This window comes from Caloenas nicobarica, chromosome 2 (genome assembly GCF_036013445.1).
Source record: "Caloenas nicobarica isolate bCalNic1 chromosome 2, bCalNic1.hap1, whole genome shotgun sequence".
Classification (NCBI taxonomy): Eukaryota; Metazoa; Chordata; class Aves; order Columbiformes; family Columbidae; genus Caloenas; species Caloenas nicobarica.
The window spans coordinates 35,450,983-35,468,393 of NC_088246.1; the positions used below are offsets into that span (position 1 = coordinate 35,450,983).

The window sequence follows — 17,411 nt, forward strand, 5'->3', positions numbered from 1 at the left end:
TGTTTCTGCTTTCCTGTATTTGACAGACACGGTGATAGATTTTGATCTGTTTTACTTTCTTCTGCTGACCTTCTCTTTTCTCTCAGTGTGTTTTTTGTTTGAGTTGAATTGTTGTCAAAATAAATGGATGTGTTTGAAAAGAGTGTTTTTGTTCTGTTGTTTCTTTCACCAGACAGGGCAAAATTAGCTGGAGGTCCTACTTTTCTTGGAAAAGCAGTGTGAAAAAAAGCTGGAAGCAATTCTTTTGGCAAGTGATAATACATAAGTAGCTTTTCTGAATACCTATTAAATGCACTGTTGTGTTATTATTATCCAGTGGAGCCAGTAATTGGTTTATTATGATTTTGGACTGCTGGTTTGTTTTTAACATGGATGGCTTGGCCATCACATGAAAGTGAACTATGCTTTAATGTTTGTGCCATGTACATGTGATATAGCTGTATCAGTAATTCCCAGAGTTCACAAGTTGAATATATTCTGAAAAAAAAAATAGTTCATTGTTTCTTTTTCATGCTTCATCTTAGTCTAGAGCTGAATGTATGGAAAGGCTCAGCAGAATCTTTTCCTTCATTTCATTAATTACTCAGCTGTTGAAAAACTCTGTTATTTCCTTCCAGAAAAATACTATGGAAGATTTAGTTGGCATTGTAAGATACTATAGGAATGTCCCGCCCTAGTTGTTATTATAGAGGGTGTGCTGACTGCAGGGAAAAGGCTTAGGACATCACTTCTAATCTCTAAATCTTCACACACAGGAGATCACCTCACATGTAAATCTATCAGTACCTAAGTTGGATATATCTCTGCCACCTGTATCTCCAGGTTAGTGAGTTTCTTTGGGAAACAACTAATTAGAAGGACTGAGGTCTCTGCTGCCTCTCTGCATAGCTTGCTTACCAGGTACAGTGGCTGTTCTGTGCTCATGTGACAAAGGGGTTAGGGAAAGATGGATATCACAAAATCATGGAATCACAGAATGGTTGAGATTGGAAGGGATCTTTGGAGGCCATCTGGTCCAACCCCTACTCAGGTAGAGCCACCTAAAGCAGGCTGCCTAGGACCGTGTTTCCAAGGAGGGAGTCTTCACAGCCTCTCAAGACAACCTATGCCAGTGCTTAAGTCTCCCTCACAGTCAGAAGTGTTTCCTTATGTTCAGGCGGACCTTCCTGTGTTTCAGTTGCCACCCATTGCCTCTGGTCCTGTCACTGGGCACCACTGAAAAGAGCCTGCCTCATCTTTGCACCCTCCCTTCATATACTTATGCACATTGATGAGATCCCCTCTGAGCCTTTTCTTCTTATGGTCATGCAGGCCATAATTCATCAGTTTCTCTATGAGGATTTTTTGGGGAACAGTGTCAAAAGCCTTACTTAAGTCAAGGTAGACAACATCCACTGCTGCCCGCTTGTCTACTAAGTCAGTCATTTCACCATAGAATGTTATCAGGTTGGTCAAGCATGACTTCCTCTTGGTGAATCCATGCTGACTACTCCAAATCACCTTCTTGTCCTTTATGTCCCTGGAAGTAGTTTCCAGGATGAGTTGTTCTATCACCTTCCCAGGGATAGAAGTGAGGCTGACCAGCCTGTAGCATCCTTCCTGCCCTTTTTGAAAGTACTAATGGCATTTTCTTTCTTCCAGTTCTCGGACATCTCTCCTGGTTGCCATGGTTGTTCAGGGTTTAGTGTGGCCTCCAGATGTTATTAGCCAGCTCCCTCAGCAATCATGCCATCCTATTAAAGATGTTCTGCAGTGAGTCACCTGATGGCTCTGACAGAGAGATAAAACAGTCATTTGTGTTTGGCTCTGGTAGATGTGCGATCTCAGGTCAGAGCTTTTTTAACCTTTCTGTTGACTAATGCAGAAAAGATGAAGATTTGCAGAGGTGGTTATTAAACCAGTATCCCCTCTATGCTGAAACTAAATATGCTTCAGGTGGTCTAATGGGACGTAGCCAGTGGAAACAGAAAAACATTTCTAAGTGATTAAAACAGTGTTTCTGTTACCTACTTGGCAGTGGGCTGAGAAAAGATGAGGCCAGTTCAGCTAAACAGGGAGAAAAATAATTTATCTAATTCATATTTTTCCCCTAATGGTAGTAGAGCAAATAGAGGGATGTGAGCATTTCAGTGAAGGGGACTGAGATGTCATTCTCTGGACTTCCTGCTGATTTTGATAGCCATGATATTGTGAGAACAACACATGCATTTGGACACAAAAGAGCAAAAACAAGCTGTTTATTGTAGTAAGAAATGATACATATTTTTATCCTTAAGCTGGTGCTAAAAAGCAAAAGTTAGATAACATTTATAGGCAGCTTAAATACACACTTCAATAAATACTCTTATCAGGCTTTATGTCAAATGCCATTGTGATTTTTTTTTTAATTTAGTTTTTCTAGGAATATTTATTTTAAAATGTAGATTTGAGTATGACCAGACTTTGTTAACATTGAAAGTTCATGAGATAGCTTTTGTAAAACTAACGGTGTAGTTTGCATTTTCCTAACTCCTCCAGCAGCCTCTTACGGCAATTTCCAGCCCAGATTCTGTAAGGGAATACATGATTCCCCCCAAAATCAAGCCACATGAGAAATGTTCTTTCTGCCCTCTTGTGGCCACAGGACAGTTTTTCAGTTTTGCAGCGACAGGAATTTCAGGCTTGCATTACATTTTGATAATCCCAAATGTCTTGCTTTTACTTTACAGAACAGACATAAAATTTTGTATCTCTGAGCCAGTTTTTCTGTATACAATGTATTTATGTATATCTTTCATTTGAGTACAGCAGCTGACTATTTAGATTGTAAAATTAATTACATACAATTTTCATATTTTTACCTCATAACCCAAACTATTAAGGTGTGACTTGCATGTTAGAAGAAAGAGGTAAAGATAATTTATTTTCTACCCACTAAGGCAATTTTAGTTTAAGGGCCTGTGACTCACTTCTGGCCCGTTCACAAGAAAAATGTTGCATAATTGCACATGGCAGTTTCTTCATGCCTTGAGCTATTTTTTAACTTACTTATAAGTTAAATGGCACTCAGTTTCAATGTCATGTCAATCAATAAATAAATACATTTATTCCAGTGAAGTTATTTTAGATTTATCCCAGACTGAGGGCAGGATCAGACAATAATGCAAATCTATACTTTATGAAGATCCTATACAGTTTAAGGGTTACCATATATCCCTTGTATGAATAATAGTATCAAATAATAAAATCATAGAATGGTTTGGATTGGAAGGGTCGTTAAAGACCATCTAGTTCCAACCCCGCTGCCATGGGCAGGGACATCTTGTCCTAGACCAGGTTGCTCAAAGCCCTGTCCAACCTGGCCTTGAACGCTTCCAGGGACTGGAGCATCCACAGCTTCTCTGGGCAGCCTGTTCCAGTGCCTCATCACCTCCATGGTGAAGAATTTCTTCCTTATATCTGATCTGGATCCCACCCTCTTTCAGTTTGAAGCCACTGCCCCTTGTCCTATCACTACATACCCTTGTAAAAAGTCCATCTCCAGCTTTCTTATAGAACCCCTTTAGGTACTGGAAGGCTGCTATAAGGTCTCCCTGGAGTCTTCTTTTCTCCAGGCTGAACAACTCCAAGTCTCTCAGCCTGTCTTCATAGGAGAGATGCACCATCCCTTGGATCATGTTCAGGCCCTCCTCTGGACTCGCTCCAACAGGTCTGTGTCCTTCTTATTTTGGGGTCCCCAGAGCTGGACGCAGTACTCCAGGTCTCACGAGAGCAGAGCAGAAGGGGAGAATCACCTCCCTCGACCTGCTGGTCATGCTTCATTTGATGCAGCCCAGGATATAATTGGCTTTCTGGGCTGCAAGTGCACATTACTGGGTCATGCTGAGCTTCTCATCAATCAACACGCCCAAGTACTTCCACTCAGGGCTGCTCTCAATCCATTCTCCTCCCAGCCTGTTTTTGTGCTTGGGATTGCCCTGACCCATGTGCTGGACCTTGCACTTGGCTTTGTTGAACGTCGTGAGGTTTGCATGGGCCCACCTCTCAAGCCTGTCAAGGTCCCTCTGGGTGGCATAACTTCCCCCCAGCATGTCAACTGCACCCCACAGCTTTGTGTCATTGGCAAAGTTGCTGAGAGTGCACTCAGTCCCACTGTCCATGTTGCTGACAAAGATGTTAAGTGGTGCTGGTCCCAATACTGACCCCTGAGGAACGTCACTTGTCACTGGTCTCCACTTGGACATCAAGCTGTTGACCGCAACTCTTCGAGTGTGACCATCCAGCCTATTACTTCTACACTGAGTGGTCCATCTGTCAAATCCATGTCTCTCCAACTTAGAGACAAGGATGTCATGCAGGACAGTGTCAAATGCTTTGCACAAGTCCACTGAGTACATGATGTCAGTTACTCTTCCCATATCCACCAACACTGTAGCCCCATCATAGAAGGCCACCAAATTTGTCAGGCATGATTTGCCCCTAGTGAAGCCATGCTGGCTGTCACCAGTCACCTACTTATTTTCCATATGCCTTAGCTTAGTTTGCAGGCGGATTTGTTCTATGATCTTGCCAGGCACAGCGGTGAGACTAACTGGCCTGTAGTAGTTGCCTAGGTCTTCCTTTTTTAACCTGTTTAAAAACGGGGGTTATATTTCCACTTTTCCAGTCAGCGGGAACTTCACGAGACTTCCACAACTTCTCAAGTATGATGGGTAGTGGCTTAGCAACTTCATCCGCCAGTTCCTTCAGGACGCACATCTCATCAGGTTCGATGGACTTGTGCACCTTCTTCCTTAGATGGTCTTGAACCTGATCTTTATCTACAGTGGGAGATTTTTGTTCTCCCAGATGCTGCCTTTGCCTTTGGTGACTTGGGTGGTGTGGCTACAGCACTTGCTGGTGAAGACTGAGGCAAAAAAATCTTTGAGTACCTCAGCCTTCTCCATATCCTGCGTAACCAGGTCTTCTGTTTCCTTCCAGAGAGGACCCACATTTTCTCTAGTCTTCCTTTTATCATTGATGTACCTCTAGAAGCTTTTCTTGTTGCCCCTGACATCCCTAGCAAGATTTAATTCTGTCAGGGCTTTAGCTTTCCTAACCTGATCCCTGGCTGCTTGGACAATTTCTCTGTATTCCTCCCAGCCTGCTTGTCGTTGCTTCCACCCTTTGTAGGCTTCCTTTTTGTGTCTGAGTTTGTCCAGAAACTCCTTGATCACCTATGCAGGCCTCCTGGCGTTTTGGCCTGACTTCATTTTTGTTGGGATGCATCGCTCCTGAGCTTGGAGGAGGTGATCCTCGAATATTAATCAGCTTTCTGGTTTTCTGAATGTTAACCAGCCTTCAAGTACAGGCTTATATTAATAGAGGTCACATAGTTTCAGTTAAGGCCAAAGTGAGCTGCTGCTTGTCACCTTTTCTGACAATAGACAGAATAGATATACTTGCATGCACAGTGGCGTCACTAGTGCTTGTTCACTGGTGAGGATCTGAACAACAAATTTTGTAGCAGACGTGTGAGAGCATATAATGCAATAGTGATTTAAGAGAACAGTATTATACAAAACAAGGATAGATTATTCACTGTCAAGATAATAATAATGAGATGAGAATATTTACTGTTATATGTTGGAAAACAGGGAAAAAAAGCCATTACTTTATACATTATCTGCAAACTTTTTCCTTTGTGGCCCTTTTTGCACTTAGCCCAAGTTAGCATATGCTCATCTCTGTGGTTTCTGGGGTAACTGGGAAAATCACCACTGACCACTACACAGGTGCAGCCTGTGCTGCTGTTGTGCCAAAGCCGAACTGTGCACCATCTGCACTTAGCATGAGAGGGAAATAAGACATACAAATAATTTATCGCTAGTTATAAATTCAAAATGGGTGTGGGCTCTGCAACCCTCCAGGACACCTTGGGCATTCATGAATTCATATGCAGTATAAATATGTGCAAGAACACGTGTTATGAAATGTCTTGAAATATGGAACTTGGAGAAGCATACGGTGGTATGCTGAGCTGAGCCAGAATGGGAGGCACCTTCTGACGACCATCTGCTCTTTTCCCTTCCCCTGCTCTTTCCACACAAGACTGACGCTTGGAGTTCAAGAGCAATTCAGAATCACCTGTATTCACACTTCCTTGTTTCAAGACTTCATAAACCATGTGTGATCCCAGTATATCTACACTAAAGGTAACCCGGTGCAACTTCATTGGTATTTAATTTCTTCACAGGCATCTAAATTAAACTTCTGACTTTTCTTTCACAGCTGCCAAAAGAAATCAGCTGCTGAATTAGGGTGTACCATTTCATTTGAAATGCCTCTGGAGGGAGAGGCAAACTTGCAGCTCTCAGAATTGATGATCGTCTCTAAGGGCAATTAGGTACTTAGTCAAAAAGGTAACCACACTCAAAGACAAGCTCAGTACCCAACATATGCTTTTATTTTTTCCTTGAGCCTCTCTCTTCAATAGCAGGGTTCAAAGAAAGTTTGTCTCCAAATAAAATTCTCCATATTGGTCATATAATATAGTTAATTCTAAACACTTTTATTACCCCAAGATGCAGATGTATTTTTTGTACCCACAGTGTTCAGCAGCTAAGAGAAGTGGCTGATTTTAAGAAGTTCCTCTCTGTTCTCCTTCACTAATTCATGCAAATGGGCCAGCTAAGCCCTGCTGGGAATGAGCAGCACATGGAGCTCATCAGCCACTACTGGCTCTGTTCAGCATCTTCACAAATTGTAAATCTGTTTGTTTTCCACTGAAAAATTTAGTATAAAGCTCCTCAGAGACATAATGTGACCTATTGTATACTTTGAATCTCAGTGATGCAAAGTAATTCAATATGGTCTCTTTGATGTGAGGCAGGGTGGCTTTAGGAACTAAGGGTCATAATTCAAGCGCAGTTTTGAGTTAGGATATGCCTAATAGTTGCCTCTGTTCTTGAACCACTGCTCATCTATCACTTGTTACCAGTATATGCATAAATGTGGTATTTGAAAAGTCAGACACGATGACTTAATGTGCCCTACAAAACAGATATTGCATTGTGCATGTGTGTGCATCTGTGCTACAGTATGCAGCATGTGAAATTTAGCTCCTGTTTCTAATATTTAACTATTTCTTTCATTATGGCTGAGGTCAAATATATGTGAGGAGAAAGGAGAATACATGTTTTGCAATAAGTAGAATGTGAAGCTGTAACTGAAAGAATTGGAAACATTCCTTATTTGGTTGTTGGCTGTCTCTAGCTATATACGTAAGATCAACCCTCTGGGTCCATATGAATTGCAGGAATTTGGAGAGAAGTGAAAGTTTCTGATACATGGTTTGCTTTCAACTCTGTGGAACCATAAACTGACTTCTGTTTGTTTTCTGGCTCGTGCCTGTAATTTTCAATGTGGTGCAAGAGACAAAGTAGCTGGATGTCATACTAAGGACAATGAACATGGTAATTAATAAGTGTGGTAGAACTCTCGGTAGAATTGTTATGAGTGTCAGAGATGAGATAAATATAGTAAGTGCAAAAGCTTCAAAACCAGAACCCGTGTCCTAAATATGACAAAATAAGGGGAAAGAGCTAAGTGGTCAGCAAGTTCCAGAAAGTGGGAACAGTTAAAGGCTCCCACCTACCTGCACCATTACTGCTATTGACTGGGAAACTTTCTGCTGTGGCAAGTGACCTACACTTGGTGAAAGACTTGAGGTCAAAGTTGTAAAGGTATATAAGGAAATAGAAATAAAGATTCCTTTGTGAAATAACAGTTTTGTCTTAGCTTTGCATCTCTCAAGCTTGAAGAATATAGAATCACAAAAAAGTCTGCATTGGAAGGGTCCTATGGAGATCATCTGGTCCAACCTGATGTTGAAAGCAGGGCCTTAAAAGAAATAGTTATCTGCTGACGTGCTACTGTGTGAGACAGAGTAGTACTTGGGTGCCTCTGAAAATCTGGGATGTAGCAAAGTGAATTTTCCTGTGCAAGATTTTGCTGACCTATGTCTGTCTTAATCATCTGACTCCTTTTCTAAGACTTGCAAACAGAAGAAACAACCTTCTGGTTTTCATTTGACTTTATGCACTATCGGCAGGTTGGAGGATGATCATAAAGGGATGGGATCAACTTGAATAACATTTAATACCTTCTGTTTTTAGAAAACTCTTGAAACCATGTACTTTTCTTATAATATGAGTACAATGGTAACCTATAAATATGCCTGAGTTTTCTGAAAACCTGTCTATAATATTTCTTCCACCAGTTAACTCTAGGGCTCTGAGTGGATAACTGAGATGACATCTGTAAGAGAAACACATTTTTTGCTGGTTTTCACCAAAATTTTAATAGGATGTGGTTCCAGGTAAGGCCATAGGACTGAACTTCTGACTAATCACTTAATAAGACCCATGTGCATAGGCATGAAAAGAATAGAAAATGTATTTTACATTGTCCACTTTCTTTGAGATAAAACACGCATAAGGATATCTTAAGCCTCTTTCCCCTTTCTAATAGCACCGATTTTTCTCATCCATATTCTGTGCTACAAAAGATCTGAATGGCACTAACTGAGGTTCTTCTACACCTTCTGTCATCAAGAAAGCAGCACAAGTGCGAACTGGATATGTGTGGGTGTCCATGAATCTGTGCTAGATGTACTTTAGGGGGCGTCACTAATGAAAACATTTCCAATTCCTGCTGGTTACTCTTCAAGATGGGGCAACTTTTAAAATGTCTTTTTTAGTGTTTGGAAATTTCTACTGGTCTGTGATGCCCAAGGCTAGCCCAGTTGTCATCTTCTGAAGAAAATGCAAAAGGCTGTCACAAAAGCAGTTGAACTGAATCTAAACCGAAAGATTTCAAATGCCAGATGCCCAAATCTTTGGCTCCGTCTTAGAGTAAAACAGTGGTGTCTCTTTACATTCTACTGAATCTGTCCAAATGATATATTGAAATCAACAACATGATGAGCCCTCAGATTAATAAATTAATCAGTAGATTGTCAGCTGTCCTCTCCATAAGCTTAAGTCAGAATCTAAAATAAGCCTGGTACTCTTTTTGCATGGAGGCTTTAATAACAGACATAAATATTATGTGTATGGCAGGGAAGGCTGGAAGCTCCTGAACCCTACCAGAATTCATGCTGGTAAGCCTCAATAGCCTGTCATTTGATTTACTTGAGTCCTTTCCTTGCTTTTTCCCAATTCATGAATAATATCTGTATATGGATAATAAATAATCTGGTGAGTAATAGCTTTGGCAATGTACGTTGCCTGTTGTGCCCCTTCTCTTCCTGTTGCACTATCCAGTGATTGTTTTCTTGGCTCACATGCTCTCAAACCAAATAGAAATTTTGCACAGCATAGCATAATTCCTCCTTTATGTACTTTTCACCTAGCTCTTCCTCTGCTGAGGGAAAATAAATCAACAGCCATCTCCTGTATCCATGCTGTGGAGCTTGCAATAAGAGGGCAACCTAATTGTACTTGCTGCTGGGCCAGTGTTTGAGCTTCTGCTTTCCTCCCGCAGCAGCCATCATTAATGCCAATTGATGTGTACCCTTTCCCGGTTGCTAGGTGATATGTGCCTTAAAAAACAGCAGCTCCTATTGCTGCTCAGGGATTCTCACAAATCTTTTTTGCTCTTGGTTCACATGATGTGCAGTGAGGTTTGCAGGACCGGGACACAACTCAGTGTTCAGGTCATTTCCTTCAGCTCTTCATTTGACTGTAAATCACTAAAATATCCCACAATTTTCCTGACTGCAGAAAGAATATCATCCTGTTCTTGTGGCAGGTAATGGCAAGACATCTGCTTCATAGGCTGGGTCCTGGACTGCCCCCCACACAGACAGTTTGTTGACCAGTGTCCTTCAGCATGGACTTGACTGCAGTACCCAAGTGTTATGCTGGAAAACTGGTGTTTCACTAGCACTTGTTAGGTAAAGTGTTTTCTGAGACTCAGAGAGAAGCCCGAAGAATGGTTTGGGACTCTTACTTCCAAAAGGTACAATCTCTTTGTTTATAATCTGTTTAGATGTCCCTATCTCTCTGATATTTCAAGCCTGAGTGAGTAGAGAGACTAGATATTCTCAGGACTGTGGTGTCAGTACTTCAGACTGAATTAAATTCACCAGCCACAAGTTGAATAGTGTTGTGTTTCAAGTAGCTGCATTAACTTTGTAGAGGAATGGCTGCTCAGGCTCTAACCCAGCTATGAATTTGTCTGATAAAATGGATCAATTTACTCAGCGTTTTTTCCAGATTCATCTAAAGGTATGTGGAATGCAAGGATATCTGGTTACTGGTTATTCAGCATAAAAGACTAAGGCAAGAGACAGGAGAAATAATAAATTAAACTCTCAGATACCCAAACCCCAAGGAAAAGAAGATAACGAGACAGTAACAAAGAGCAGAACTCCTAGATCACTGATTGATGGCACCTTAAAGGAAGCACTCAGTGCCTTGAGGAGGTTCAGCCAGAGCTCTGTAACTGGTTATCATGGATCTCATGGGAAAGAGCAAACTTACAATGGGATATTTGAGAGGGCTTGTAGGAACACATGAAACTTATTATGGGATGTTTTAAGGGATGTGGGAAAGTCCTAAACTTATTTTGGAATATTTAGGAGAGAGTCAAGGACAGTCAAAGGGAGGGATCATATAGATGGGGGAAGAACCAGCATGGGAAAATGGAGAAGAGGGGGCATAAAAGAGATGGGTTGCATGTGGTCAGGCTGCTGTCAGTATTTTTTGTCAGGCTGTGCCCTGTGCCTGATCATCACAGTGTGCCTTATCCTCTTGTTAAACTCAATAATTGAATATTTTCCTATGTGAGTGTATTCTCAGTTCTCTGGTCTGCTAGGCTAGCTGGTGAGTAGAGTGAGTGGTCTGAGTGCCAGCAATTGGAGGTGGAGACCGAGGGTCGAAGGGACCTGCAGGTCTGAGGGCTGGCAACTGGGGAGACTGATTGTCTGGATACCAGCTATTGAACTATTGAACAGACCGAGCATCTAACAGCTGTTGATGAAGGGACCCATCTGTGTGTGTGATTCTAATATGAATTTAAAGCTGGACTAACTGGTAAGCAGGAGAAGAGGTGTGGGAGCCAGCTACCAGAGACACCATAGATCGGGACGGTGGAGGGACCAAGGGTCTGATATCCAACTGCTGGAGAGAGCGCTGGTCTGGAACAGCTACTGGAGGGACCTATTTGCATGTGTTTGGATGGGAGATCCACTAGCAAGCTTTCAGCCTGATGAGCCTGTGAGTGAGAAGGTGATCAGCCCATTTGTGTGTTTATGTGAGTCTTGTTGGTGTGTATATGGAGACCGTAAAGGTTCTGCTCTCTTTTCTGTTGGTAGTGAGCTGTGGCTGTATAGTGTGTGTATGTATATGTGGTGTGGTTTTTTTGGGATGCCTAGTCCCACTATTGGCCAGACCTGCTGTCAAGGTAATGCAGCATCTGAGGGATACAAGAAAGAATCCCTTAAATCCCGTAGTCCACCAGATTTAGCTTCCCTCTAACAGGTGTGAGTTCAGCTCTTCTTCAAAGCTTATTGAAAACTCAGTTTTGAAGGAAGCCAAGATACACAATACTCCACTTAGAAGGGAATGATTTTCATAAGAAACACGAAATGGAAATATGGGCTTATAATGGAGTAGTCCCTTCCGCGTGTGTATCTGGTAGCTGTAATGTCACTCACATTAACAGAGGAACCAGGACACCCACAGGGCAGATCTTGTAGGACATTAGGGAGGACATTATCTCAGATATAAAACCCAAGATAATTTCATTACGATGTGACTTTGGTTAGATGTTATTCCTCTGTGGGGATCCAGGAAGCTAGGTTTTATTTGTGGCAAATTCTTGACAAGTTGCATTTCAGATTTATATCTAATGTGACTCATAAACAACAGGAAAAGTGTTTTCTCTACATTTTATTTTATTTTATTTAGCTTGCCTATGACACAAAGGGTACTGGTGGTTTCAATCCTGCTTCTGTTATTCATATCATAGGCTTCTTTTTATTTGTACCATGCTTCTTTATTCATACTATACTTCTTTCAGTTTTGCTTAAAATGCTTTCAATTATACAGTCATTGTTCAGAAATCAGGTTTTACAACCAACAGGACATAAGTTGCACAGATGTAAATAGTATTTATACTACACTGCCACTGAAGTAAACTACTACAACAATCACTACGATCATCATTGTCTTATACATCAAGGGTTTGTACAGAATAAATGCTTTATTCATAACATGAAGACAGGCTTGAATTTCAGTTCTCATGTTTCCTTTTCCTGACCTTTAGTTTTGAAAACACATTGCAGCTTTTCCCAGTCTTTCACTTCCTGTCTTCATTATTTCATTCCAGTATTAACATAACTGTTAGTCTTCATTGCCCTAAAAATAGCAGACAAGTAAAACAAAATCTGTTATAATCAGGTGAGACAGCAAGAAAGGAATGAAAGGAATCAAATTAAATAAGAAAGAATCTTGGCTTCTGACATAGCAGTTATCTTTCCTGTCCTGAACTTCTACTTTATGCATGTGTCAGATGCAAGTCAGGGCTAGCCAACTGAAACTTGGTTCCAAGACAAATGGACAGTTCAGACAAAGCAGCAGGTATGATAAGAAGAACTGTTTTGGAAGACCTGGGTTAGATTATTTTTAGTAATGGGCAGGAAATATTTTTCCTATCCGGAAAAAATTACTGAGATGTCAAAAAAAATTTTCATCTTAACTTGGAATGAAAAATCAAAATCTCAAACATTATCTCAGTAAGACAATCAGGGAAAAGAAAAAGGTTAGAAAGAAAAACACAGCATTTTCAAAATCCTACGATTCAGCTTGGAATTTTGTCTTTTAACTCTAATTTGCATAAATTTAGAAAATGGAAGAGTAATTTTTAGGTAGTTGTGTTTGGTCATTTTATAGTCCTGAAATGGGATATTTTAATGACTGAACATTTTTCTCCAAAGCTTTAGACTTTTCAGAATGAAACCTGATCTAAAAAATTGTTGTCAAACCTAATCTTATCATATGAACATTTTTGGCATTGGCTACTTGGCATCTTCTCATTAGAAAATATTTCATAAAGAGATTCTGTGCTAGTTCTAGTGATGAGACTTTTTGATTTGATGAACTGCAAATCTTTCTTTTGGCAAACTGGACTCACATTGAAATGCTCAAGGAATATCCCTTGAGGAAGTCTGGTTGTATTGGATCGTCGCTAACCTGATTTAATATGCATTTTAATATATGGCTTGAACACTTGTGGAGTATTACCTGGTTCAGATTCCTGAACATCTTGAGACAGAAAGACGGAGAGTGACTTCCCAAATCTCTGTGGCAAATTTAGAAGTGAATGACCAGAACTCTTAACACGTGGAGATCTTCCAAGCCTGTGTGATACCTTTGGAGCATGCCTAGGTATGTTCTCTCCAAAAGCTCTCCCAAATCTCAGAGGCAAATTAGGAATTGGTTTAATGCTTCTTTCTTCTGGATAATTTCTCCCAAACCTAAGAGGTAAATTAGCAACTGAATTTGGCATCTTGTTTAGTGTAGTAGGGTTCATTTTAATGTTATTTTTTGATCCCCAGTCTTTCATTTCTTCAAAATTGAGACTCCTCTGCTTTTCTTCCAAGATATTATCTTTAATCTAAAGAAAAATAATTAAAAAAAGAATGCTATCATTTTGTAGGGCATTACTCCAGCTACCAATCACACAAAGCATTCATTTTCATATCTCCTTAAAAGCTACTGGGTAACACTCTTTTTTGGATATTTAATGGTTTTTACCTGTGTTTGCTAAACTCCATTGTAGTGTGAGCTACTTCATATGGATTACTTCATAGGCTGACATTGCCCTGCTTACCTTTTCAGTACACTGACCACAAGAGCACATCTCCATATCAGTATCCGCAATTGTTCAAATGGTGTCAATTGAAAGTATTTCTGGACATGAGTGTCAGTACCTGTGCCATCAGTGAAGTGTGGACAGGAGTCATTGCCAGGTCCCTGTTTGCTAATGTCATCAGCTGAAGCTGCCTGGAGGGGAAGATGCTGACTGTATTTAATGACTTGATACAGACTCAGCCTCTTAGTCATCTGGTCTGTATGAACAGGAGTATGGGCCAAGCTACATGAAGGTGCAACTCATTTCTCCCTAAGCGCTGGGTGGATGGTTTTGACCCAATATTCTGCTGGGCTAATAGCCAGGGAAATTAATGGAAAGTGTTTGGCCCAAGTCTACATCAGGCCTGTTCTGGCCTTGCAGCATAGAGGTTGCCTTGAGCTTTAAGTTGCTTTAGTCCTCCACTAGCACGCAAGATGCATTAGGAGCTCCTGGGCTCCTAATTTTTGTGCAACCAGCACAAAAACTTCTTTCTGTATCTATGCTGGCATGCAGTGAAGAACTGAGCCTGGTATATTAGCTGCCTCATGATGTAAAGGGCAGCTTTTGCCTGAAAAATATCTACAAATATGTTTTTTTATTTCAGTGAAAGACACAAATGCTTCTAATCCTAATTTCACTTCCTTATCCCCATTTGGTGACTCCCCCAGGAGCTTCTCTGGCTACTGGCAGAGAGAAGGGGAATGAACCATTTTAGTTCATACTACATTATTAAAACACAGAATGAACTAACCCTCTGATTGCAGCTGCACAACCCTTCTGAACTATATAAAAGACAGTGAGCTGAAGACCAGAGGGTTTCACTAGCATAATTAAATTGTATTTTGGTTTGAAATATCTTTATTACACCAATGATGATAAGGCAAAAGGAAGGTTGGCTCTCGTTTCCCAGGGAGTATTTGCAGGGCAGACGAGAAAAGTTATAGAGATGAACTGTGCAAATTTGATTTGGCATCTATTGAGACATAATAAATATGCAAACCTGTGAAGCTATTTTTATAGTAAATTTCCAGAGTAAAATTTTAAGACTATTAACTATATTAGATTTATAATCTTCTCTGTTTATCATTATTTTTTTAGTATTACAAGCATACCTTTATTAATTTTGGATTAATAATATATCTGTTATATTACGTGCATAAAATGCCTTACAGAAATGTTAATTGAGGCCCCACTGAGTAAGTAAGAAACATCTCAGAAAAATTCTCAACTGAATCGAAACGCTGTATTACAAGAAAATTGAAACATGAATTGATTTACACAGTATGTGTGTCCAAGCAAGTGAATTTACTGAAAATTCTTTCAACAAGCCTTTTTCGTACTGCTAGTGCTGTAATGCTGAATACTGTGCAATGAAGTTAGGAGAGCCTTTGCCAAAAAATTAAAAGTGCTCAGAGTCTGACCCACAGTTCCCCCAAATAAAATCATAGTCGTACACACAGATCTTACCTCAAAATATTTATCATCATCATCTTCTCTGCTTTCCAGACTGGACTTCATCAGTTCATCTAGGCACATACTATTTGATGTTAGAAAGACCACTGTAGCTAAAGCAAATAGAATAAATTTTTTGGTTGAAATAACTTTCATTTTTCTCAAATTAAGCTTACTTAGAGAGCTCAGAATCTGTACAGAAAAGAAAACTGTCATCATTTTATATGATCAGAAAACAAAAAGGTTTTGTTCCCTATGACATCAGTCTCAAAAGCTTCAGTTCTTAATTATAATTAGGGAAGTAATTTGAATATATTTGAAGAATGTTGGGAATCTCTTTTGTGAACTTTTTTAACCAGCATAGCTTCTTGTTAGGGACATGCTGACTTTACAAATATTTTCTTCTGGTGAAATATGTCCTAATTAGCTACATTTGAGAGCCATAACAGTAGGACTTAGAACAGCCACAATGCTCCATCACTAGTAGACAAAAACACTTTGTTTCTTTCTTTTGTATTAGTTTTCCCAGAACGACTACGAAAGAAGCTTTACCCATGTATGTGTTCTTCTGCTTAAATGGTCCTTTTGGATAATATAATGCTTGTTTATAGTTAGGTACAACTAGGGACATTTGGCCCATTGAAATCAAGTGCTGTCTATTGAAGTTGTTGGTCAGGTCATAAGAGATGTTTTGCATCAATGAGATCTATTGACGTACATAGTGTCTATGCTCTAAGTTGAACATGTTAATTTGTGTTCAGACTGAATTAGGAACATGCTTTTAAAACCAGGCTCATCAGTTAAGATTTTAGAAATTTCAGAGGTCAAGTTAGATATATTTTTTTAAGGCCAAATTTCCAACAGCAGTTTTTAAAAAGGCATCTGCACCTTGCTGCACACAGTGAAAGCTCCGGGCCACCCGTGCATGTTCCGTCCCAGGGTGGGGTCAGACCACACACTAAAATGTGCCCTTAAAGTGCATGTTGAATTGGTTGCTAGACAGGCCAGTGAGACAGGCCACCATAAAAAACCCCAAAAAACCAAAAACCAAAACCGCATGTTGTGTTGTTCTTCCATTTGTTATTCTTAAATTCTTGAAATGATTGCCTAAATCTTGTAAGTGGATAAAATGAGCTACATAAGGAGAAATCTGATTTCACATGGTAAATACTCATACTGGAAAACCGGACTTCAGACAAGTTACTTTGCAATTGAACACTGGGGTTGTAAAAGGTCCATGCTATCACAGTACTGGCAAAGTTGTCCCAAAATAACATGTTTTATGCTGTGGGTAGCATGGATACTACGGACTGTTTATCTGTTGAATATATGTTACTGTCCTTGTTGTGCTTTGGAGCTGAAGGATTTGCAAGTAACCTCATCTTAGAATGAAGTTGGCTGGTTTTATGTTTTTAAAGTTGTATGGCATGCATGGAGTCATTTCTACCTTAGATTCTCTGAAACTGAGATCCTAGAGGCATTAAGCAGCTTTGTATTAGAGCTAACAAGATACTCAAACCCCTTTTTGGTCTCACGAGAGTCACAGGTTGTATGTTGGAAACTGCTCTGGCATGACTGCTCCTCTAACTTGACCAAGATAACAGGAAACACTAAGCCTATCACCTAAATTGTTTACTATAGCCATTTAAAGTGAAAAAAAGAAGAAAAATAAATTCCAAAAAATGATCTCTTCAGGAGAAATGACTTCTTCTTTGCCTCTCCCACATATTAACCCTTATCCAACAGCAGGAAGAGCAGCAAGCCCCTGTTCTCCAAGCTTGGACCATCTTGTGCCCATTCTCCACAGATACATGGTTCCTGTCTCCCCCAACTCCTCTAATTACTGGGGATCTTCTAGGGTAGGAACACAGTGTTTTGGGAGTGTCTCCTCAAAGGCAACAAGGATAAGCAATTTTAGAGGGAATTTGAAGCCTTCTTGAGGAGAGGATGACATGAGGCCTTTGGAGACATGCTGTGCAATGCCTACTACCACACTCTCATACTTTCTAGTGAACCCTCTGGCATGTTGCTGTGAGAGAGTGGCAAACAGTGGACTAGAGAGGCAGTATGTATGATCTGGC

General features: G+C 40.2%; 1 protein-coding gene across 1 annotated transcript; it reads right to left on the minus strand.

Annotated features, from left to right (window-relative positions):
• Nucleotides 1-13,212: 13,212 nt before the first annotated feature.
• Nucleotides 13,213-15,486, minus strand: NPVF (neuropeptide VF precursor). The gene is made up of 2 exons (XM_065627909.1): nucleotides 15,346-15,486; nucleotides 13,213-13,641 (listed from the first exon to the last, which is right to left on the minus strand). Exons 1-2 carry the CDS (start codon nucleotides 15,484-15,486, stop codon nucleotides 13,213-13,215), a joined length of 570 nt encoding a protein of 189 aa, XP_065483981.1.
• Nucleotides 15,487-17,411: the final 1,925 nt, after the last annotated feature.